Below are 22,667 nucleotides of genomic sequence, written 5' to 3' on the forward strand. Positions count from 1 at the left end.
CTGTCATCTTTTCCAGGGGGACGAGGGTGAAGGGGAAATTCAAGGAGTCGTTCCTGCTGCCTGCCTTTTCTGTTAAACCGAACATTGCCACAGAGATCCCAATTCCTCGAGAGAGGCTTAACCCTCCTACGCCAAGCATCTACGTGAGTCCGCACAAATTAGAATAGTCAATATGATCCAGCCCACTGAGAAATATCATCAGGTACTGAATCCTAAAACTATGTTTTTAGCCACGCTGGGGCAAACCAGGCCCAGAAGAAAATGCTGGCATTGTACGTTTCTGCAATCCACAGATCCATTAAATTTGTACATTGCTGTACATTTCATTTGTATCACATCAACGTTTCTAAAAATGTTGGAATATACGAGCTGCTCACTTGGTCATCAGGAGTTGGAGGGGATGGTGGAGGCATGTCATCTACAGACCAGTGTTCAAGACTGCGTCTGCTGCCGACATTATGCCACCAAAAGCGAGTATTTTAAGCCAAGACAGAATCTTTTCCAAATCATGACCAAGTTAACCACAGTATTGTTGAAATATAAATAAAACGTAAAGTTTTAACATGTCCTCTACATAGCAACGTACAAATGTAGCATATTTGTGGTCTGCAGAAACTTACAATGCAAAAATTTACTCTGGTGATTGTCTTGGCTATTGCCATGGTTCTAGGGATAGAAACATCAACCTGTAGGTCATCCATCACACTGCTCCAAATTGAAATATCTCAATGTCCGTCTGATAAATTGGCAGAAAATTTTGTACAGACATTCATGTTCCCCTCAAGATGAATTGTAAGGACCTCGGTGATCCCTTGATTTTTCATCTGCTGCAACACGTTTAATTAGCTGAACCTTTTATGACTAAAAGCTCGCAAAACTTGACACATGGCATTCCTGTCAGCCTCAGCTGTACTTATAAGTGCCATAAAAGGAGTCATAAAAGTGCACATTTTTGCATTCATCACACCCTGCTTCACACTAATACACACATACAGACTAACACATGCAACATTTAAAGGGACAGTTGACCCCCAAATCAAAAATACATACTTTTCCTCGTACCTGTAGTGCTGTTTATCACTCTTAAACTCTTAACTGTTTTGGTGTGAGTTGTAGGGTGTTTGAGATTCCGACCGTAGAGATGTCTGACTTCTCTCAAATATAATGTAACTGGATGGCACTCAGCTTGTGGGGCTTAAAGCACCAACAAAAAAAAAAAAAAAAGATTTGAAAAACTCAATAGCAATGTCTCTTTCTGACCCAGTTACTCAGAATAATCCACAGACTGTATTGAGCAGTTTCATTTTGGAGCTATTTTATTTCCACTGAAGTACAACCATCAGCCATATTGCCACACAGAAGGAAGCGTGCATCTACTCATTGACGTAAGGCTCGTGCTCATGACAGAGATGTAAACAATAATGGCGTCCTCCTCGACTGAGCTGTAATATTAGCTAGCTCAGTGGAGCTAGCAGTAGAGGCATGTTTCCTTCTGAGTGCTGATGTGGTTAGCGGTTGTAGTTCAGTGGAAAGAAACTAGTTCCTATATGAAAGTGCTCACAACAAGGTCTGATGAAGATGGTGAACATTATAAAACATATAACGTCAGCATTGTCATTGTGAGCATGTTAGCATGCTGACGTTAGCATTTAGTATTTAGCTCAAAGCACCACTCTGCCTGAGTACAGCCATTACAGTACATTCAGTGCATTATTTGAAATCTCTCAAATTATTTATTAACCTTATTTCAAGAGATCTACTGTACACGTTACCTACCTACTGTCAGTATTTATTATTTGTTTTCAGCACAAATGTATTCCGTTGTTCAAACGTTATGTGATTCTGCATTCCCTCTGCAGTTGGAAAGCAAGAGGGACGCCTTCTCTCCAGTTCTACTACAGTTCTGCACTGATCCCAAAAATGCAGTTACTGTCATCAGAGGCCTTGCTGGCTCCCTTCGTCTGAGTAACTTTACACATCACACTTATTACAGCTAATTGACCCCACTCCAGTTACTGTATTGAGCCCAACAGAGCTGATCAGATTCCATTCACACTAAATGAGTTTTTGGTCATTAGTAACACATTGCCATTAATTAGGGCCTTTTGTTCATTGTTTCGTGAAAATTGTCATGCAAGAAGCAGAGAAAGAGAAAACACTGATAGGGAAGGGGGCACTGTGGGGTTTATTTTACACGGAGTAGATATTTTACACTTGGCATTTTAGACATGAGAAATTTGGAGTCATTTCTATAATAGGCTCGCCTGCTCTTTCTCCACCTTGTATAGATGCTTCATTTTTCACAGTCATTGTGAGAACAATCTGTAAATACAGTGCCACATCCTCATAGTCACACTTGTGTCTTATAATCCATATGTGAATGCAGACCAGGTATGCTCAACCATGACATGATGGCTGGGCCACTGGTCAGCTGTACTAGGTACTGTACTATCAAATATCGTTGCTTTGAATGTTTTTGCATATTTCAGTGTATGTTTTACAATCGTTCGGTATAGATACACAAATTTCTATACCTACATCTCCTTAGTTGTATGAAGTAAGTAAAGTTTAGAGTCAGAAAGTAAATTAACTAACGCAACATAAGTGGAATTACAACTATTTGAAGGGGTTTAAAAATCCCAATGCCTTGAGAAACCTAAAATAAAAAATAATCCAAAAATTAAAAGAATTAACAAGTGTTTTTAAATTTGTATTCATGTAATAATTATCTCTTCTTTCTGCTTTCATTTCCCAATGTGAGACCTTGGCCTGTTTTCCACCAAATCCCTGGTGGAAGCCAATGCAGAGCATGCAGTGGAAGTGAGGACTCAGGTTCAGCAGCCCGCTGATGAGAACTGGGATCCCAGTGGTTCGGCACAGACATGGCCCTGCGAGAGCAGCCGCTCACACACCACCATTGCCAAATACGCCCAGTACCAGGCCTCCAGCTTCCAGGAGAGTCTACAGGTAGACATTTTCCCTCATGGCAAACACGTGTACACAGATGGTTTATTGTTTAGTGGATATGGATATGATTAAAGGCAATATTAATTGACTTACATCAGCCTGTATTGCAACTATCTTTAAAATTGAATCAAAAACTGGGCCTTCACCATTCAAGAACCACACATACGAACAGATTTGTTAAGTGGCAAGTGCAAGAGAAGTACAAGAGAATTTGTGTCACTCCACAATTTTTTCGTACTCAGAATTTTCTGCTATACTAGGTACAAATTAAATGAGAGGTCCGTACCTGTTGTACATGTCATTAACAGATAGTCTGCCCTTCATCCGTCTCTGTTTAGTTTGATCCGCCATTGCACCAGCAATGTAACATCACCTACTGGAGACTTTAATATGCTCCCATTTAATATCTCCATGTTTGTCAAATCCACCTTGACGGCCTCTCATATTGTTTTTTAGCATCTAACTTTGTCAAATATTTTGTCATTATTTCTGTCTGAGGACGGCTATGATTTGGTCGGATGAAGATAATCAAAGCCATGCTGATATTTAGTACAACAGCATGACCTTGAGTGTGATATTGCTTTTATACTTTATACTTTTTTTTAATGCTCTACAAGCTGTTACGAGCTGTCTTCAAGCTACCATTTATCAGCAGTAAAAAGCAGCAACAGGTTATGATTTGTTTGTTTATCTGATTATTTATTTGGCTCTGCCAACACAAATAGTGCGGCGACTGGACCGGGACTGGACTGTTGCCAAGGAACACACAAAACACTCTTGCACGCTAGCTCACTATTTTGTGTGGGTCTACACTTTACCACAGACCGGCTACTCTGTATCATGTAGGCTACATGTGTATGTCTTCATGTATTTAGCAACCAGTTCGTACACTTGCTGCATCTTTAACCACCTGAAAAACACAAGACTGGGCACTGGGCACTATTCTCATTATTCAGGCGTCTTTCCATCCCTCTGACCATTCGTTATTTAACTCAAATGTTATTTGCGGTAATATACTTCATTTTGCAGTGTAAAATTAAAACCCTTAATGTCAGCTACTTAACATAATTAATGTCTCAGAACTCCTGTAAAGCGGAGTGTTACATGCATAGCAAAGGTCCCAGTGCTGTTATATTGTATATCAGCACTCATAGAACGCCTCCTGTCCACTCAGAATGCTCAGTCGGGACTAACTGTTATATTAAAGAGCACAACATACAGTACGGGGATTGAGAGAACAGTTGCCAGGTTGTCACTGGGAACCATTTTCAGAAAATGGCAATCAATTCTGTCCAGTAGTTGCAGCAATAGAGAAAAGCACACACAGTACAGTTACTATAATTGACACATATAGTCTCACAGTTAGTTCAGCCCTTTGCACCACAGTTCTGCTCATTTCAAACTGTTTCCATAGAATAGCAAAGGAAGCACTCTTGTCTTTGTATTTAAACTGCCAAAGTAATGTCTTTGTTGGTTAGCTGTTAAGTATATGAACTAATGAAGTGCACACATGCTGCAGGTAAATAATAATATATTTCACATAATCTTTGTCCAAGGTTAAACTTGACAGTGACCAGTGTATGTATTCAAACTGTTAGCCAACCTGTCAGCTGAGCTCATGTAGATGTGTTGCAGGAGGAGAAGGAGAGCGAGAATGAAGAGGAAGGAGAGCACCCCAAGTCTTCAGACACATCAGCCGCCACAAAAGCTGCTCTGGCATTATCCGGTAAAGGCAGTCCTGCCTCGATTAAAGCCAATCCTGCTACCAACTTCAGCAAAGGCCAGCCTTTTCATGCCAACAGGTTAGCACAAAACTTGCATCTGTTTGTATGAAGAATTCACTGTTGCTGTGTTAACAATACTTAACTCAGACTTTGTTCATTTTCCACAGCTCAGAGCAGAAATCATGCGGGAAGATCATTAAATTTGGGACCAATATTGATCTCTCCGACCCTAAAAGGTGAGATTGTGTGGTCAAATTCTGCCCAATTAAACTGAGCTCACTGAGGGTCCTTGTTGTATCACATTACCTGCTGTGTGTTTTTACAAGGTGGAAGCCCCAGCTGCAAGAGCTGCTGAAGCTGCCAGCTTTCATGCGAGTGGAATCCAGCAACAACATGCTTAGTCACGTCGGTCACACCATCCTGGGCATGAACACCGTCCAGCTCTACATGAAGGTGCCAGGCAGCCGCACGCCAGGTCAGTGTTTGTCTGACAACACAATTAAGCACAAGTAAATCTCTGATTGATGTTTCAAGTTAAAGACTAAACTGACTGTCTGCACCTTTCATCAGGTCATCAAGAGAACAACAATTTCTGCTCAGTCAACATCAATATCGGGCCTGGTGACTGTGAGTGGTTCGCTGTCCATGAGCACTACTGGGGGGCTATCAACACCTTTTGTGAGAAGTGAGTGAAGAGGCTGTTAGATTTAACAACAGATGTAGCAATCAGCCACAAGATCTGTGCATCCTAAATTGCATTGTTGCAAATTGTCTCCCCCAGGCATGGAGTTGACTACCTTACAGGGTCCTGGTGGCCGGTCCTGGAAGACCTGTACAGCTCCAACATTCCTGTGTACCGCTTCATTCAGAGGCCAGGAGACCTGGTGTGGATTAATGCGGGGACTGTGCACTGGGTCCAGGCGGTGGGCTGGTGCAACAACATCGCCTGGAATGTAGGACCACTCAACTGTAAGTTATAACGAGGACCAAAAAATGAGAAAATAGCTCAAAGCTTAAAGAAGTATTTCACTGCTGGAAAGATGGTCTTTTCATAAAACTGGCTGTCTATGCAGTAAAAAGGCACAAACACTTCTGAAATTGGGGCTATATAACAAGAGAAAACAGAGGATAAAGGCTGTGGCATTTGCTTTTACTCAAGAGGTAGAAAACCTACAACTATCAGAATGCACTGTGCCGCAGTGGACCAAAAACGCTCCCACTGGTGGGTGATTTAATACGCGTTGCCCATCCAATGACACTGTGGCGGCGGGCTGGTACCAAGTAGTTCTAGATGTGGCTGCAGACACACTATGGTTAGGGTTAGGTAAAGATGTCTGGAGGGCTGTCTTGTAGTAACGTGACTGTGTTGTGTAGTGAAGTGAGTAGTTAGCAAGCATCCAGACCCTTCTCTAATAAATGGTCTGGTAGTTCAGTTGGGTCCCCAGGAAGTGCGCCAGACTTTGAAGCCAATTTGACATAGTGGCTTAACATTGTAACTAAAACTTCCAGGTCCATCACGTGATGCCATTGGGCCCCAAAAGACTTTTTCCCCATATGCCTAATCACATTGCACAAGAGATGTCTGTTAATCAGTGGATACATTTTTTCAAACAGTGAACTAAAATATGTTTCTGAAGACAGTTTAGGTAATGCAGTAACAGAATCTTGGTTTATATTTGACCAGCACTGCCTAGTTTTACTGTTTGATCTCAGTTTAAGAGAGAAAGTAAATCGAGAGAGAGGGGTTATGCTCTCTTTATTCTCTCTCATAATCCTTGGGTCTGTGGTGGCGGGCATACAAAAATGCAGAAGTACAATTTGTAGTTCGAGCAACAGCCCTAGCTAGAGCCAGTGAAAATGTGCCAAAGGACACAAATGAGCAGTGAGATCTGGGCACTGGGAAGATGAAGGGAAGTTTAAATTAACATAGCTCATTTACACATACTACCACCATTGTTATGACACAAAGCTGGTTGAAAATCAGCAAAGTATCCCCAGTCAGGTGTTGTTCTTTGTGTCAAATTACAACTTAAACACGCTGTTTAATTTGCCTGCTCTCAGGCTCACCACTGTTTGTGTTTTTTTCTCACCCAGCGTACCAATATCAACTCGCCCTGGAGCGCTATGAGTGGAACGAGGTGAAGAAAGTTAAGTCAATAGTTCCCATGATCCATGTTTCCTGGAATGTGGCTCGCACCATCAAGATCACTGACCAGGATACCTACAAGATGATCAAGTGAGATGTCTCTTCATGCGTGTCCCCATGTGTTTGTGTGTGTTTGTTTACATCTTTCACTAACTCTTCCTCTGTCTCCTTCAGACACTGCCTGATGCAGTCCATCAAGCACATCCAGATTCTGAGAGACCAGCTGGTGGCTGCAGGGAAGAAGATCTGTTACCAGAGTCGTGTGAAGGACGAGCCAGCCTATTACTGCAACGAGTGTGACGTGAGTCCCTCTTCCCCTGGCCTCGCTGTCTGTCCATACAGAAAAATATGTGTAAGTGGTGATAACTTACAGACATGTGAACACTATGTGTGTGCAGGTGGAGGTGTTTGACCTGCTGTTTGTGACCAGTGAGAACAGCAGTAAGAAGTGCTACGTGGTGCACTGTGAGGACTGTGCCCGAGCTAAGAACCCAACACTAGTTGGAGTAGTGGTGCTGGAACAGTATCGGATGGAGGAGCTGATGAGAACGTACGACACCTTCACACTGGTCAGTCTCACTTTCTAATCTTGTAAACCAACAGTACTTTTGAGAAAGGGTCTGAGGCTAGACCAGGCACGCACAAGTACCCCTCACTGCAGTGTGCAATTTAGGGCGGCACTCAATGTGGGTGGAGTCAAACATTTGAAACCGCCCATATTGAGTGCTACCGTTCTCATTTGACTTACTTAATGGCACCACCTGACAGCTGACATCAATATTGCATGAAGTATTCAATTATGAACACTGCAGCCTTGAAAACATTTTACACCAGTACGTTTTTTTAAATATAATCATTGCATGCATATAAAGAACTAAGGATTCAATTGCAAAAAGATCTCTTGGTTCTCTGGTGGACGAGCAGAGCACAGCCTGGAGCAGTGGGGCGAGTTAGAGGCTTTAACCAGGGCTGGAGAGGCAGTAATAGCAGGTAAAAGGAGAGCCAGGGCCTACAGGACATGTTAGAGAACCCGACACAGGGCAGGAGGTCTCAGGGTTCCTTGCCCGCAGCCAAGTGCCTGCTCTCAGCTGTCCTCCATTGTCCACACACCCTTGAACTTGCCTCCAACATGTTCCAAGGGCCCTGGCTAGTCTCCCATCCGCCTGGCTCTATCATACAGCCCCTAAGAAGCCTCCAGCAATCCCCACTGACCCATGCTGTGCTCAGCTCCTCCACAGAACCAGAGGGAGGGCAGAAAGTTGGTGGATTTCTTGCACACAGCCCAGGGCCCTCTGTTGGCTTTTCTCCAATGTTGCAATACCCCTGTATGTGGAGCTGTGGACTCTTTTTGGGGGGGAGTGGCTTCATAGGTCCTGACTTTGCAAGAAAAGCAGTGGGACCCATAAAAATGCAGAAATTCAAATTTGTCAAATTCAGTGCTTCATATTGCTATTTTCCAAGCTGTCATATTTTTCAGAGACAGACCGTACTGCACCCCGTAGTCCCTCCCCCTCACTTCCTCCTGTAAAACTACTTAGCTAGGAGAAGAGCAGACACTAGTTCTGGAGCAACTTGAATTCAGCCAGTACAAACCCTGACTCCCTGCCAGATCAACAAACTTTCTGTTGCTGCTGTTACATAGGTTAGACCCTGCATTGCACTGTGATCGTGGAACTGGTTTAGGGGCCATTTAACTGCCTGGGAAATGCGAGGTCAGGCGCTGGGTGCTACTCCTGTGCCTTTTTTGTTCCAGCTTTCAAGAGCATGGCAGCAGGTTGTGTCTGAGGTTGCCAAGCAACCTTAACAAGCACTGTATCATCGCCTGTTTACCTGAAAGTTTTCCAGGTGCTGTTTATAAGAGCAGATGCAAAGCACTTACAGCTGGCATTTAGGCGTACCTGCCACACATCTACATTGAAAATATTGAATTTGAGGGCGCAAAAAACATGCCATGTGTATGACCGCTTAACGGGTTAGCACTGGCTGAATTTGAGCTGCTACAGTAGATCCATCCACTCTCTTCACGGCAAAGTAGTTTCAGAGGCAGGGAGTGAGGCGACGCTCAACGTGTGTTTAACTGCACCACCTTGAGCATCACCTAAAAGTGCACACTACAGTAGGGGCTTCTTGGTACAAAAAGGATTATATATTACCTTATACATATATTGTTGCTTTTCTACAGTGTAAAGGTGAAGGGCTGCAAGCACAATGAAAAACTAGATATGCCAAAAACTCAGATGAGTTAAAGAACAGTGATTTTGCTTGTTTTACTCCACTATTTAGAATTTGTTTGTACTTTATATTGCTGTTGACTTTTTCCAAACTGAGCCATAACATTTGACTTCCTCTTCCAAGTAACCCATTGGTTCAAGTCATGTCAGTATAAAAAAAGAAAATCAGCTTTAAGGGTCTTGAAGTTTGCTTGCAATTGGCGATCTACTACAGTGAATACCCATATGTTAATTTGTTGTCCCAGCTGACATTATTATGACTTTGTTCAGCTGCAAGCAGGGATTGTTTTTCATTTAAAGTTATTGTGCCTTTAGATAAGTTTTGTTAAGGATAGGTTGACATGTTTTAAGTCTACCTTAAAGCAGATTGAAACAGTTTTGGGCAGTGTAATAATGCCTCCTGTTAATAGTGGTGGAGAAGAGATCTAATTCTAATGGAAGTGACGGGGGACAAAATCTATAGTACCCAAATGAATCCTAAAGGTCAGCTGAAGCTACCATAAAGCTTCAGCGATCTCAGGTAAACACATCAAGTGCTTGTGTTCCAAAGTTACAGTCTTTTCAGTATGGAATTCATTCTTGGTGTTAATTCAGACTGTTTTTTTGTGCTGACACCACTTACATTAGAATCTCAATAGGAAGGGATTACTTTTCCGCCAGTACTGATAACAGCAGACTGTCTCAGTGTATATATAGAAGAGGCATGAGAGTCCTTTTTTACGGCAGACTTGAAAAAAAGTGAACTATCCTTTTATGAGATCTAAGACTTGAGAGTGTGTTTCCAAACAGCAACGATTTCAATTCAAGACACTACATTTCGTCCTTTAACAATACAATACAAGACGGCCTGAGCCTCTGCTCACAGCTGCATTTTCAGACAACCATAACCTACCTTTCACGAAGCGGTATGAAATCTAAACTAAATGTTTGCTGTGGTGGAGCACATCTCAAGCAGATTTTCATCCCACTTTACCCCTTCAGTGCATGTGTAGTTAACATGCTGGAACATGCAAAACCACTAGTGTGCTTTCTTACCCAATAGCTGCAGCAACATCTTTTATATGTGACATTAACAGTTTTTATCATCCATTATAACGCTATCTGTTGTAGCGTATAGAATAGTATGTGGAAAAATATGATTTTTGGGTGGTGTTCACTTGTGCTGGAGCCTTTTGACATGCAAATACTTGATACCTTCCCCCAAAGATTTAAAAGTATGTTGTTTAAAAAGTGTGCCACAAATTAATTTATTTCTCTTCATTTCCTAAATCAACAAACATTGATGCAATTAATTCCCAATGAGTCGACACATAGTTCCCCAGATGATCTACCTTGTTTGAACCAATCCAACAGCATCCAGTCAAGTTGTAGGAGAGAGCCGATGATAAGTTACTGAGTACCAGTTAAAAAAACTTATACCAAAGAAAATGTACAAATACAAAAACCATACCGTGATCATAAAAAAAACAAAAACAAAAAAAACCCAATTTGCAGTATGCAAGACCTGTGGATCAAAAATGACAGATGCAGATGCAACAGCTTCCAACTTTGTTCCAAATTGTAAGTTTCACAAAGAACGTTTAGTCAAGGCTAATATTAACATAGCAAACAAATGCATAGCTAACTTTATTACTCTTATGTTAAAATGCCGTTACATTTGGTAAAGAGTGCGTCAGGACTTGTTTGGGACTTGAAACTCAAAGTTTAAGACTTGGGATATGTCAGTCTTGACTTGGGACTTGACTCAGGACTTGTCAGTCTTGACTTGGGCCTTGACTCGGGACTTTCCTTTTCTTGACTTGGGACTTGACCTGGAACTTGTCACTCTTGACTTGAGACTTCACATGGTCACTTGTCAGTCTTGACTTTGGGCTTGCCTCTCTTGACTTGGACTTACCTCCGGGCTTGTCAGTCTTGACTTGGGACTTGACATGGGGCTTGCCTTTCTTGACTTGGGCTTTGACTCAGAGCTTACCTTTCTTGACTTGGGGCTTGTCAGTCTTGACTTGTGACTTGCCAAACAATGACTTGGTCCCACCTCTGGTATTTTGTGTATATTAGATATTTGTAGATGTGGTGTTTAAATTGTTTCACCTGCAGACACACACACAGTTTTCCAAGATGCCAACTGAACTCTGTCTCTTCCTCTTTTTCCTCCCCTCTAGGCTCCATCACCCTTTTCAAAGTGAGGACTCGTCCCTGGTGTCTTTCAGCCATAACCAAAACTCTAATGGCAGCACAAATGTTGTCTTCAAGGCAATCTATTCCTGCAAACACTCTCTGAATCAGCCAATCACGTTTACTCAATATTGTTTACATCACACAATAAGGTATGGATACTCAGCCAATCCAACTATAGCTCACTGTCTTCCCCATACCAGCTGCTGATTGGACGTGTGTTTTGAAATAGAATGACTAGACTGGTACTTCACACGAAAAGCATTTCAGACATGTACAAAAAAAAATGTGAGCACTGCTAGCACTGAAAATCAGGTTATATGTTCAACGGACACTGCTGTGATTCAAAAGCGTCAAGTAGCCGGTTCTGTGTGTAAATTCAGGTACTTTTATGCAAATTCAGTAGAACTTTTTTACACCAATCTAGTTATTCTATATGTCCATGAATTTGCTGTGATTCTGTTGTACCAGCAGGGGAATCGCTTCACAGGAGAAGTAGCTGATTGTCACATTTGGCATCGTATTGGTTCCTGTTGTTTTTTTTTGGTATTCAGGTAAACTCTGACATTTGTAATTCCTGTCTGTATACTCTTTGAGGTGCTATTCCAATCTAATTTATTCTCGTTCGATACTTAAAGAAAGTTTTACCAGCCTAGAAGTACACCACATTGGCCTTGCAAACTGTATTTAGAGGAGAGGTAATTAGAGGATTAAACACACAAATAAGGATTTATGTATGTATTAAAAAACAAATCAAAAACTTTTATCAGTTTCTCTAAAATACGGGTTTACTAGAGGACTAATATGGTTTCATTCTTTGTTGGAAATCAAGTATGTAGATGAATAATTAGATTTTTTTGTTTTTTCACAAGTCCAGCTAAATAGTCGTCGGTGTGGTTTCTATGATACGCACGGAAAACAGACATAATGTCGTTTTTATTTTTGGAATGGGAGAACAATCCCAGTTTTATACCTCTTTTGTTGCTATGTTCTTGTTTCTAGATGACAGAGAAAATAAATAACTGTAAATTGTGAATGAATTTATAGAAATACACAGTGGTGTGCGTAGATGGGGTACAGAGGGGCCGAAGTTACCATTTAATGTTATTGTTAATGAGGTGCCAATTACAGTCTGTAAAACGTAATATGTCCAAAGAGACACACAATCATAATCTTTTAATGCAAAAGCCAATGAGGCCAAATAGATAATCAGATTGAATGGCACCTCAGTGTTTTCATTTTGCCCCAAACATCCATCCTGATGAGCAGTGGCGCCCCCAAGGGGAGAGTGGGGGGGGCTTTGGCCTCCACTGGCAAATACAATGGGACGCCGACATTACTGTCTGAGGCACTCTGATTTTTATGCTAGTGTGACAGTAATGGTATCTTGTGAAACTAGACAACCTAAGGCATCCATTGATACCAACCATGTCAGCATAGCTTGTCGTGAAGAAGGGTAAATAATGCTCGAGATTTAGGCTAGATTTTGGCCAAGGAACAACTGGCATGGCCATTTTTGAAATGGGTCCCTTGAACTGTCAACTTCAGATCTAAATGAAAATGGATTATTGGGTACTGGAAAAAGTAATATTATTACTGCCCAACACTGACTTTGACATTGTTTTCAAATTGAGTATATACTTCAACAGCATAACATACCTGAATACCTGAAACTCAATTTTGGATTTTGGTTTTTGTTTGCCACCTCAAGATTTTCAATGGCCCCATATGGCCACCCCTATAAAAAATTTCTGGGGACGCCACTGCTGATGAGGCACCATGCACTGCAAGAGGGGTTTAATATACTGTATTTCTAATTTACCTTGCTAAAGAGCACATGAATTGAGTCATGACAAGAGAAGTTTTTATTTTTATTTTCCCAACATTTAGACAGTCCTTCACAATAAAGGGTCTCATTTCGCTAAGGCTACACGACCTTTGGCTTCATATGTTAAAACTTTACTTCCTACATAACATTTGATTATCACTTACTGCAGCGGACTGTATTCACATGCAGTGAGTTGGTTGGGCCTATCTTCTATCGTTTGAATAGAGGTTCAGCATTACCGCTGTATAATCAAATAATTAAACTTTCCACAAATGACGACTGTCCACTTTCAGCCCCACCCTCTGTGCACACCATTTACTGTACATAATGTATCTGTTTTCAGGTTTACTAGGACAATTGCGTAGTTTTGTTCTCAATCAAAAATCTAATTTGTATATGGTCAGATTTGTCCACCTCAGTCATTTGTTTTCGTTGTTGCTGTATTATAATACACCCTAAAAAATATCCTGTTTCACTCTAGTTTAAATTACTGCAATGGGAACTTCTTCCCACTTTTATACCTCTTTTTGTTGTCAGTTTCTGTTTTTTGGATTACAGAGAAAATGGAAAATTGTAAATTGTGACATTATTTATACTGTACATGGTTGTTTTCTTATATATTTATTGCATATCAAAGGGTACTTCACTTGATAAGGGGCTACAAGGTATTTTAAAAATGTAGTTTGGTCATAATATGTGGATAGGGGAAGTGCAATCAGGGGGCAGTTTAATTTTCATGGTGCTAGACCCCTCCTTGCCTCAGTGCCCCCTCATTAAACAGCATATAATGATGTATGAACATACAGTATGTCAGTGATACAACTCAAACCAACCAGTTGGTGCTTAGAACCATTTCAACACAGTTTGCTGGTAACAGAAATGGAATGATGTCTTTGTACTGTATCTAACAGATCTTACAGGATCTTTTAAAAACGTTTTTTCCATTGTATGAAATTCATAATCTTGTGAGGCATTAGTGGTTTTATGATGAGCATTAGCAGTAGTTGTAATTCTTGACACTTTTGCAGAGACTTTTAGGGATGTGACTTTTAATGACGTCGAGGTTTCGGTTTTTTTGTGTGTGTGTCTTGTCCTCATTATTGGTATTATTTGAAGGAAGTAATGATGCTCTTTTTACTCTTGACTTGTTTGATTTATGCTGCACTTATTGTTTTCAAAAAGAACTCACATAGAAGAAAACCTGAGCCAGACCTGTCTTAAATCCCTCTGTGATTTTTCTGTGATATATTGTATTGTTGTTCGAGAAAATAAAATGTTTTGATAAATTATTCAACAACGAGTCTTTGCCTTTGGTTTCCTCTCTGCAGTCTCATTAGTTGCCTTCTGGTGTTTAGAGTTTGATTGATTCAGTCCTATTGCAGGTATTCAGGCATGTTCTCTCTGTATGTCCAAAGTGATATAACGGATACGAGTTGTAGCTGTTATCAGCTCTTGAGAACGAAGAATGGAATGCGAGAAAAATGTCTTTCTTTTCACTGTATCACTGGAAAAACCTTTAGGCTACTGCATGATTCAGTACAATTTTACATGTTTTCTAAGAAAGCTGTATTCAGTTCCAACTAAGTACTTGATAGGCAGTGTCTTCCAGGTTAAATCAGGTTTGATACTGTTATGATTAACTCAGTTTAGATATTAAACCATTATTTGAGTCATCTATCTTGCAGAGAGGCAGATTTATGAAGACATAGGTTTATTATGTGGCCCTTGTAAGGCCCTTATTTCAGCTATGCTAGCAGCATGGCATTTTGGCCAGCTGTGGACTGGCCAAAACTGAAACATCTCAACAACTATAGGATGGATTGCCATTAAATTTGGTCCAAATATCCATAGATCCCAGAGGATGAATCCTTTGACTTTGGTAATCCCCTAACCTTTCTCTTTCACTGACTTTAAATGTAGCACCATCATCTGGTCAGAATTTCAATTTTAAAATTGAGTGGCAAGTGCTGCAGCAATGAGGCCTAAAAACCCAGATATGAGTTTGCATTTTTGCATTCCTGCTTTCCTCATTTCAAAGACAATGAGTTTTTTGAATGGGTTTTTGGGAAGATGCCTGAAATAAGGTCTGTGGTTCACACAAGCTTTAGATTTTCATGTTTTGCTCTATGACAGTAAATACCCTGCTTGTGAATTTTGAAGCCTTTCGGTGTCTTTAAAATGGCAGTTGCTAACAAATGGCTTAATGAGACCACAGTACGTACCCTGAACACAACTTGACAGGCTTGTTGTGGCGGCAACGTTATGTCATGTAACCATGGTGTACTTTGTTTATAGCCTAACATTAGCATTTTACCTCTGGGGATTACATTTAAACTTCAAAATCATAAAAGTGGTGTTAATTAAAGAAGATTATCCTGCCCAACAAAGATAGTATTCAGTGGGAAAACCCGACAGGCTTTTTAATGAGGGAACCAGTGAAACGCTAACTTCCTCGTTGGCCTACAAAAAAAAAGGTCATCCCTGCAGCAGTCTTTTACCATCAGCCTCAGCTGTACCTTGCTAATTTGCTATCGTTAACATGCTTACACACTAAACTAAAATGGTGATCATGGTTAATGCACCTGCTTAGCATTAGTATGTTAGCATTTAGCTCATAGCACTAGCCTCCTGTGCCTATAAGTACAGCCTCACAGAGCTGCTAGCATGGCTGTAGACAATTAGTCTTGTTTTTAGTCGTCATACTGAAGAGTGTGTCACCATACAACAGCGAGCCTTGCATACTTTACACCTGTATTGTGCACAAGCTCTGTGTAATAAAGTTTCCACAAACACTGCCAACTACACCACTGATCATGGATGAGAGGCTCGTGCTCGTGACAGCATGAGTGGCATCCTTGGCTAAGATCTAACGTTAGCTTGCTCAGAGGTACAAGGTGAGCTAGCAATGAATGCATGCTTCCCTCTGCGCGGTGATACAATTGGTGGGTGTAGAAAAGAAATAGTTCCTACATGAAACTGCTCACAACAGGTCTGATTGTCTTGTGTAACCAGGTCATGATTTCTGGGAAGAGACATTGCTGTTTAAATTTTCATATGTATTTTTTTTGGGGGCGCTTTTAGCACATAAAGCTATGTAGTGCCTTCTAGTTCCATTATACTGGAGAGAGGGCAGACATCTCTACAATATCTCTGACACTCGATAACTCACACCAAAACAATCAAGACTGATAAGAAAGCTCTGATTTGGGGAGGAACTGTCCTTTTAATCTTATTATTGTCATATAAATCTAACAGTGCAAATACATGCGTAGGCGTACTGGGTGAGTCATAGTGAGCTGACGGTTCGTGGCTCCTTGCTCTCATAGTTCAAACACTGATATGTTGCAGCTGCCCTTCAGTCCTAGTTTGCAGCTGATGGCCACTGGGTGGTTCCACTGGACCAGTTTGTTTAAAGCTCCACAGTTGATTTTGAGGGAGGAAAGAGCAAAATTCATTTATTTTCCCTCCAAAATTTCCCTGATATAATTTTGTCAATGCTGCAGCCTCTCCATTTAGTTTGGAAGTATAGTAATCCAAGTAACAGAAAGTTATGTGAATAATGATATTATCAAACTCATGAAATCTCTGTTTTTCTTTTTCCTTTTTTTTTGGTAGAAGTGTGGCCTAGATTATATGACCAAGCTGTACAGACAGCTAATATACTGTCAATGATATAAATCAGGGTATAAACTAAAATAACATGACACATGACATGTATTTTTTACCATTTTAAAACAACAGATAGCAACAATAGTCAGGGCCACATGGAATCAGACTGTCTTGATTCCTTTCTATGAGCATAATAGAGGCTTTTCTTTCTGGTTGCTATTTTTGCCATTTTATTTCTACAGTCTCTCAGTCTCCAGGGTTAAAGGACACAAGATTGCTAAAACTGCAGATGCAGGGACATGTCATGGAACGTGGACACAGAGGCGGATATCCCGGTTCCAAGGACAGGAAGAGTGCTCTTCCTCTACCAACCCCCCCAGACTTTGACATACGCATATAAACAGTACACTCTGTGGCATTGTTAATGACAAAACCACCCAGTGTTCCTGCATTTTTTTAGCCAGTACATTCACAGACTCTTTGTTCATTTTTCCTCGTAGCTGGTAAAATGCCCTTACTCTCTCCAGGGAGTACCCCTTACCCTACCCCTGTGAAGAAATAAACAAAATGATGAGAAAAAATGAGACTTCATATCAAAATACCAATTTCACCCTTTGAACTGAGCCCCTCTGGTTTCTTATCAGTCCCATGACAGCCTCTTTTCTCCACCAAATTAGTCAGTGCCCACCCCCCTCTACCCCACCCCCTTCCTCATTTCCTTGTGTTTTCTGAGAGCCAAGCTCTGTTTTTCGTCAAAAAGGTCAAGGGCCAATCCTCTGTCATTCCAGCCTCTGAGACAATCTAGAGAAACTCTGACTTGGCCCTCACCTTTTTGTTTCAGAGCTCTGTGCTTTCGGAGTAGTCTAAAAGTGCTGTCTCAGCCCAGTCAGCAGAAGGAAATATTGACATTGTACATTGCAGCAAACCAGAGATATATTTCATTATGTATCTATGTTTCACATCAACATTTCTAAAGTGACATGGCTGATTTTGCCATCGATAGGTGGAGGGGATGGTGGATGACGTGTCACCTAGGCGAGACACCTGTCAGGTTGCAGACCCCTTCAGACCACTGTTCAAGGCCAACAAACAAAAGAAAAGGGTGCTTTTCAGTGACCCAGCCATGAAAGGCAGTTCTTTTTACTGAGGCATCGCTGTGATTCCTTCTAGGCTAGTGCCACAAAAAGCAGTTGTTTATTTTACTGAGACACCGCTGTGTCTTCAGCCAGGATAGTGCCACAAAAGCTATTGTTTTTTACCACTACATCACTGCATTTCTTGTCAGGAGGGCATCAGGACAAAGCTGCATTTCCTGCCAGGTAGGCGCCACAAAAAGAGATTATTTTTTTAGCAAGACATGGTTGCGTAACGTAATAGGGTAATAGTTTTTAATGGCTGCATTTCCAGCCTGAATAGTGCCATGAAAAGCAGTTGTTTTTAATGAGACATTTCTGTGTTTACTGTCGGAATAGTGCTACTAAAAGTGATTGTTTTTAAACCAGGACATCTGTGCGTTTCTTGAACGGCCGAATAGTGCCATGAAAAGCGCTGTCACATAATAGGATACTGTTTTTTCCTGAGACGTACCTGCATTTCCAGCCTGAAGTACAAAAAGTGCTTGTTTTTTATTGAGATTCTGCTGCGTTTCCTGAGAGGATAGCACCACAAAAAGTGCTTGTCTTTTAACAAGACATCGTTGCATTACCAGCCAGGTTAGTGCCATGAAGTTGGGTTATTTTTTCCTGGGACATCACTGCATTTCCTGCCAGAATAGTGCCAGGAAAACCAAGTATTTTAAGGCAAAACCATGATCTCTTCCTAACCCTAACCAAGTGGCTTTTGTTAATTTTGTTAATCACAGCATTAATGAAATGTAAAGACACATAAAGTTGTATCATATCTGCTACATACAACATAATAATGTCTCAGTGCTCACAACCTCAGCGCAGTATAGTATGGCCTACATCTTATGTAACAGTCCAACTAAAGACACAACAAGGGTTTACTGGCAGTTTGTGAGTTTTTATTCAGCATGAAAGTCAATACAAAAGCAGTTCTGTTGTTTCGAGTTTTGGAACCCACCTTATCAGTATTTGACAGTGGAGTAGAGAGAGTGTTCAGTGCGGGTGTAAAGTGTTGTGGATTGGGCAGCATACCCTGACTCCTCTAATCTGTCCAAATAAACACTCTTCCTCCCTCCCCCTGGATCGAGGGGTTATCACAGAAACCCTCCACTGCTCCCCTACCCAGACACTAACAGCAGCCTTTAACACAGCCCAGCCTGCTTTCTGGGCATTCGCATCAGAGGCAACACAGGATACACACTCACACACACTCGCACACACTCACAACCACTCAATCATATCTCAAACTGGAGTCGAGTGAGGAAACAGAATGTCAGGGAAGGAAGCGCTGAAGCCAGTGGGAAAGCAGAATTTGCCTCAAGTCTGTTCAGCTCTTTTCTGACCCACTCTACAGGAGGTCTGAGGGGGAAGTTTGGATTTATAAAAGTTCTTAAATATCTGATGATATTTTTGGAAATAGTCCAACATACAAGAGGATTTTAGATTTAGTTAGGTAGTAGAAAATCCACTTGGATACCGCTTTCAAGATCTGGATTTTCAAACAGAGAAGACATACATCAGGAGGAAATTCTTGAAATTCTCTTTGTCTCTGACCGCTCACCGCTCTCCAGGTCTTTCACAGTGCCATCATCTGCTGCCACAGTCAAGCTTCAGGAGGAGGTTTACCACACAGTGAGTACAAAAAACCCTATCACTATTTCTTTTTTAATGAAACCACGCTGGAAAAAAATAGAAAAATGTTAATCCTGATCCCAACATGGGGCTCAGTTTAATCGGATGAATGTAGTGCATCATTCTAATGAAACTCTCTAATTATGTTTCTTCACTAATTTGATTCCCATGGTTCTGAAGAGTTAGTTTGATTTCTGAAGTGGATCAATCTAAAAATAAGGAGGCTGTATTGATGACATCATCAAAAGGCAAGTGTTTGAGCTGCCCTATGATTGACTGGAGACAGACTTTACAAACACTCACAAACAGAACCCCTTGAAAATGAAAGCAAATCAAAAAAGGTTCCTCTGCCACAGGATTGTTGGAGAAGCTATAAAAGTCTGAATTTTCAGATTTCTATTGCTATGTGTCCAATCAAATAAGCTGTATCACAGCATCACAAACAAATGAGCTGATGACGGAAGGGGCGTACGAATTTGGTGAACTGTAATTTATTTAAAATGATGCTGACAGACAGAACAAAACTAAAATATTGCTTGTAAGCCCATGTGTTCACATGATTCTTGGCATAATAACAGTAGCTGCTAACACACTTGAGCGCAGAGGGAAATGGTGAACTCGCCCCTGTCATTTTCTCATCACTGAGTTTAGAAAAATAAAAGTGAAAAGAGACATGAAAATAAAAGCTTGCACTCCATCTACAATTAATGTGTAAGCAAAGTTGTACATGGCATTTGTTCTTTCAGAATTAAAGTCATAATATTGTTCTGACACGCTGATTAGTGATCCGTGGGGTTTTTCAGAATTTTCCAGCTGTTCCTGGCTCATTGTTCTGGGCCGTGGTTATCCTTGAGTTTGGAGGTGTGGTCAGTGGAGCCCATTTCCTCGCACTTAGGGCTGTGCAGTTATCTGTGTTGACTTTCCACACCTTTCACCACATTATGTAAGGAACCCATTACTTAATGGATTAACATTCTTTGGCTTTCCATGATTTTAGTGGATTTGCTGAAGAATTCACGGCATACATGGAAGAGATTTTAGCACAACAGAAAAAACAGTTTGATATCATTTTTCAACAGACACTTAAAATACTTGGCACACTCTGATAAATAAGCTTCATCTCAATATTGTAAGACACAAATTCAGTTTAAGCAGATTTTCAGTTCTATCAGCAGGGTTACATTCAAACCACCGCAATCCAGAATTATAGGTAGATTAATTACTAATGGAATCATTGGGCTGACACTATTTCTCTTTCTTGCAGCACTGACCACAAGAAAGATGAGTCTGTCACGGAATGGGACGCTGGAGAAGACAATGTCTGAGCAGGGCCACTCTGAGCTGGGCTCCCCCTCCAGAGCGGGGTCAGGGGTCGTTGTGCCGCCTCCATACTCAATGGGTGGCAGCGAAGCTGCTGCTGAACCCCCACTGGAGTTAAGGGGCTCTCTAGACTGCTGGGCATGCTCTGTGCTGGTCACTGCACAGAATATGATCATAGCACTGATCAACGGTGGGCTGGCCACCATCATTTTTGGCATCATTCTCACCCCTGCTCTCGCCATGATCATATTTGGCTTCCTTTGCCACTCCACGGTAACAATCCCTTGTTGAAATCTTTTTTTTTGACTGATTGACAGAAGTATGAGAGGTTCCAAGAAATCTTTTGTAGTAACAGGAAATGATATCGACTGTCAATCAAACTGTGGTTTTCAATCAAACTACGCACAGAGAAACAAAAATGTTTTTCCAGATATTTGATACTGTTTCCCAAAATCTTACTAGATTTTCCTGGAGCTTAATTTTAATTTTTTGCAGCTGTGACTAAGCTGCTCAAGTTCCTTTGTGCAATGCGTTGTGGGACAGCACTGTAACCTAACAGCACACTAAAGAAATCCAGCATATGCCGTGCACACTGACTTTGAATATACTAAATAAGTCATTTCTCCAATGGGAACATACTGAAGAACTTGAGGTTGCTGTGCATGTGTGTGTGTGTGAGTGTCCTCCAAACAAACTCCTTGCATCCATGCTATTACTGATCCATTCCCTCCTCCTGCTCTCCAGGTGCAGCCCCATGGAACATCCCTGTATTGCTCAGACATACTGGATGATGCCGGCTGTGTGGCTCTGCTGGTCGTGGGCTTCCTGCTGCTCACCCCTCTGCTAGTCCTGGCACTCGCCGCCTTCTGTCGCCTAGCCCGACATCTCCAGCTGGGAATGTGTTTCATCCCTTATAGCCGCGCCGTCTACAAGAACCTGCCCGCTTCACGCCAACGGAGAGGTGATTCAGGAGGCTGTTGTGGAGGGCAGGGAGGTGGAGAGAGGGAGGGGAAGGGGAGCGTGTGGGTGTAGGAGAGGAGGATTGTATTTGGTTGTAATATGTATCTCTGTTTATTGATGAGAGTTGGGTTGTTGTTGAGTTTGGCTCTAATGCAAATTGCCACTGTATTTCTATTTCTATTTCTATTGCTAAAGCCATTGTAAAAAGCCATCATATGTCATCATTTATAGTGATTGTTTGTACATCAGTATTGCTTTTTTTTATACAAGTTCAATATATTGAATGTATTTTATACCTTTTTACAATAAAGTGTCACTCAACCTGCCGAGCTTTATGTTTGACATCTGCAAGCTGAAACAGGACAAACTGTGAACTTTATTCAAAGGGGAACTACACATTTTCAAAACTCAAACATGTCTTATGCTCTTAGACAGTCCAAAAATATTTGTCAGCATGAACAACTCTCTCCCAAAACCAGAATCTAGAGTGCTACACTCAAATGTGATGTCATAAGTTCAAAAGTTTGGAGCTGCTTTGAAGACAATACATGCTAGATGCAAACATGCTATAGATGACACTGAGAGCACCCAGGGGAATGTTCTCAGTATAGATTGAATCACAATGTTTATTCACAACATCTTCCAGGCAGAAAATCCATGTGTCAGGTAAAGAAAAATCAAACAGCCCAGAGCAAATGCTGCCCTGATTAGTTGCTGGTCTACTGTGGCCTTGATTGGTTAGTGTGTAAGGTGAAGTAGTATAAGTAGTATATATATATATTTTTTTTTTAACACAGCTAAAATACATTTGGCACAGCAGCACAGCAGAAACATCAGACAGGTCGGACCACAGTGTTTAACTATATATCTTCAAAAGTTAGAGTTGAAAATGACAACAGAATTAGATAAGTCTGCTGATGTTATGTATCTCTGCGACTGAAATCATTT

The 22,667-nt window shown here is 41.2% G+C and overlaps 2 protein-coding genes across 4 annotated transcripts in view; both read left to right on the forward strand.

The window, feature by feature from the left end:
- LOC126387699 (uncharacterized) overlaps window positions 1–14,363 on the forward strand; it is a 29,475-nt gene extending 15,112 nt beyond the window's left edge. For 2 of the 3 annotated variants that reach the window (XM_050040316.1, XM_050040317.1), the window contains 12 exons: window positions 17–143; window positions 1,860–1,965; window positions 2,762–2,967; window positions 4,603–4,769; window positions 4,859–4,927; window positions 5,018–5,166; window positions 5,262–5,376; window positions 5,473–5,660; window positions 6,786–6,927; window positions 7,012–7,138; window positions 7,236–7,406; window positions 11,234–14,363. In XM_050040316.1, coding sequence (XP_049896273.1) covers window positions 17–143; window positions 1,860–1,965; window positions 2,762–2,967; window positions 4,603–4,769; window positions 4,859–4,927; window positions 5,018–5,166; window positions 5,262–5,376; window positions 5,473–5,660; window positions 6,786–6,927; window positions 7,012–7,138; window positions 7,236–7,406; window positions 11,234–11,257 — 1,591 coding nt within the window. In that variant the 3' untranslated portion in view covers window positions 11,258–14,363. Of the gene's footprint in view, window positions 1–16; window positions 144–1,859; window positions 1,966–2,761; window positions 2,968–4,591; window positions 4,770–4,858; window positions 4,928–5,017; window positions 5,167–5,261; window positions 5,377–5,472; window positions 5,661–6,785; window positions 6,928–7,011; window positions 7,139–7,235; window positions 7,407–11,233 lie in introns of those variants that run through there. The other variant, XR_007569703.1, reaches the window with a different exon arrangement.
- Window positions 14,364–18,929: 4,566 nt separating this feature from the next.
- On the forward strand, window positions 18,930–22,046 carry tmem88a (transmembrane protein 88 a). The gene is made up of 3 exons (XM_050041141.1): window positions 18,930–19,439; window positions 20,704–21,032; window positions 21,504–22,046. The coding sequence occupies exons 2-3, from the start codon at window positions 20,721–20,723 to the stop codon at window positions 21,789–21,791; spliced, it is 600 nt and encodes a 199-aa protein (XP_049897098.1). The 5' UTR covers window positions 18,930–19,439; window positions 20,704–20,720; the 3' UTR covers window positions 21,792–22,046.
- Window positions 22,047–22,667: the final 621 nt, after the last annotated feature.

Source organism: Epinephelus moara, chromosome 3 (assembly GCF_006386435.1).
Source record: "Epinephelus moara isolate mb chromosome 3, YSFRI_EMoa_1.0, whole genome shotgun sequence".
NCBI classification, from domain to species: Eukaryota; Metazoa; Chordata; class Actinopteri; order Perciformes; family Serranidae; genus Epinephelus; species Epinephelus moara.

What these genes read in the sequence shown, in the direction of transcription:
- tmem88a (XM_050041141.1), top strand. Translation starts at nt 20,721, where the DNA reads ATGAGTCTGTCACGGAATGGGACGCTGGAGAAGACAATGTCTGAGCAG. An exon ending in GCTTCCTTTGCCACTCCACG is followed by an intron (nt 21,033 to 21,503) that starts GTAACAATCCCT and finishes CCTGCTCTCCAG; the next exon opens with GTGCAGCCCCATGGAACATC.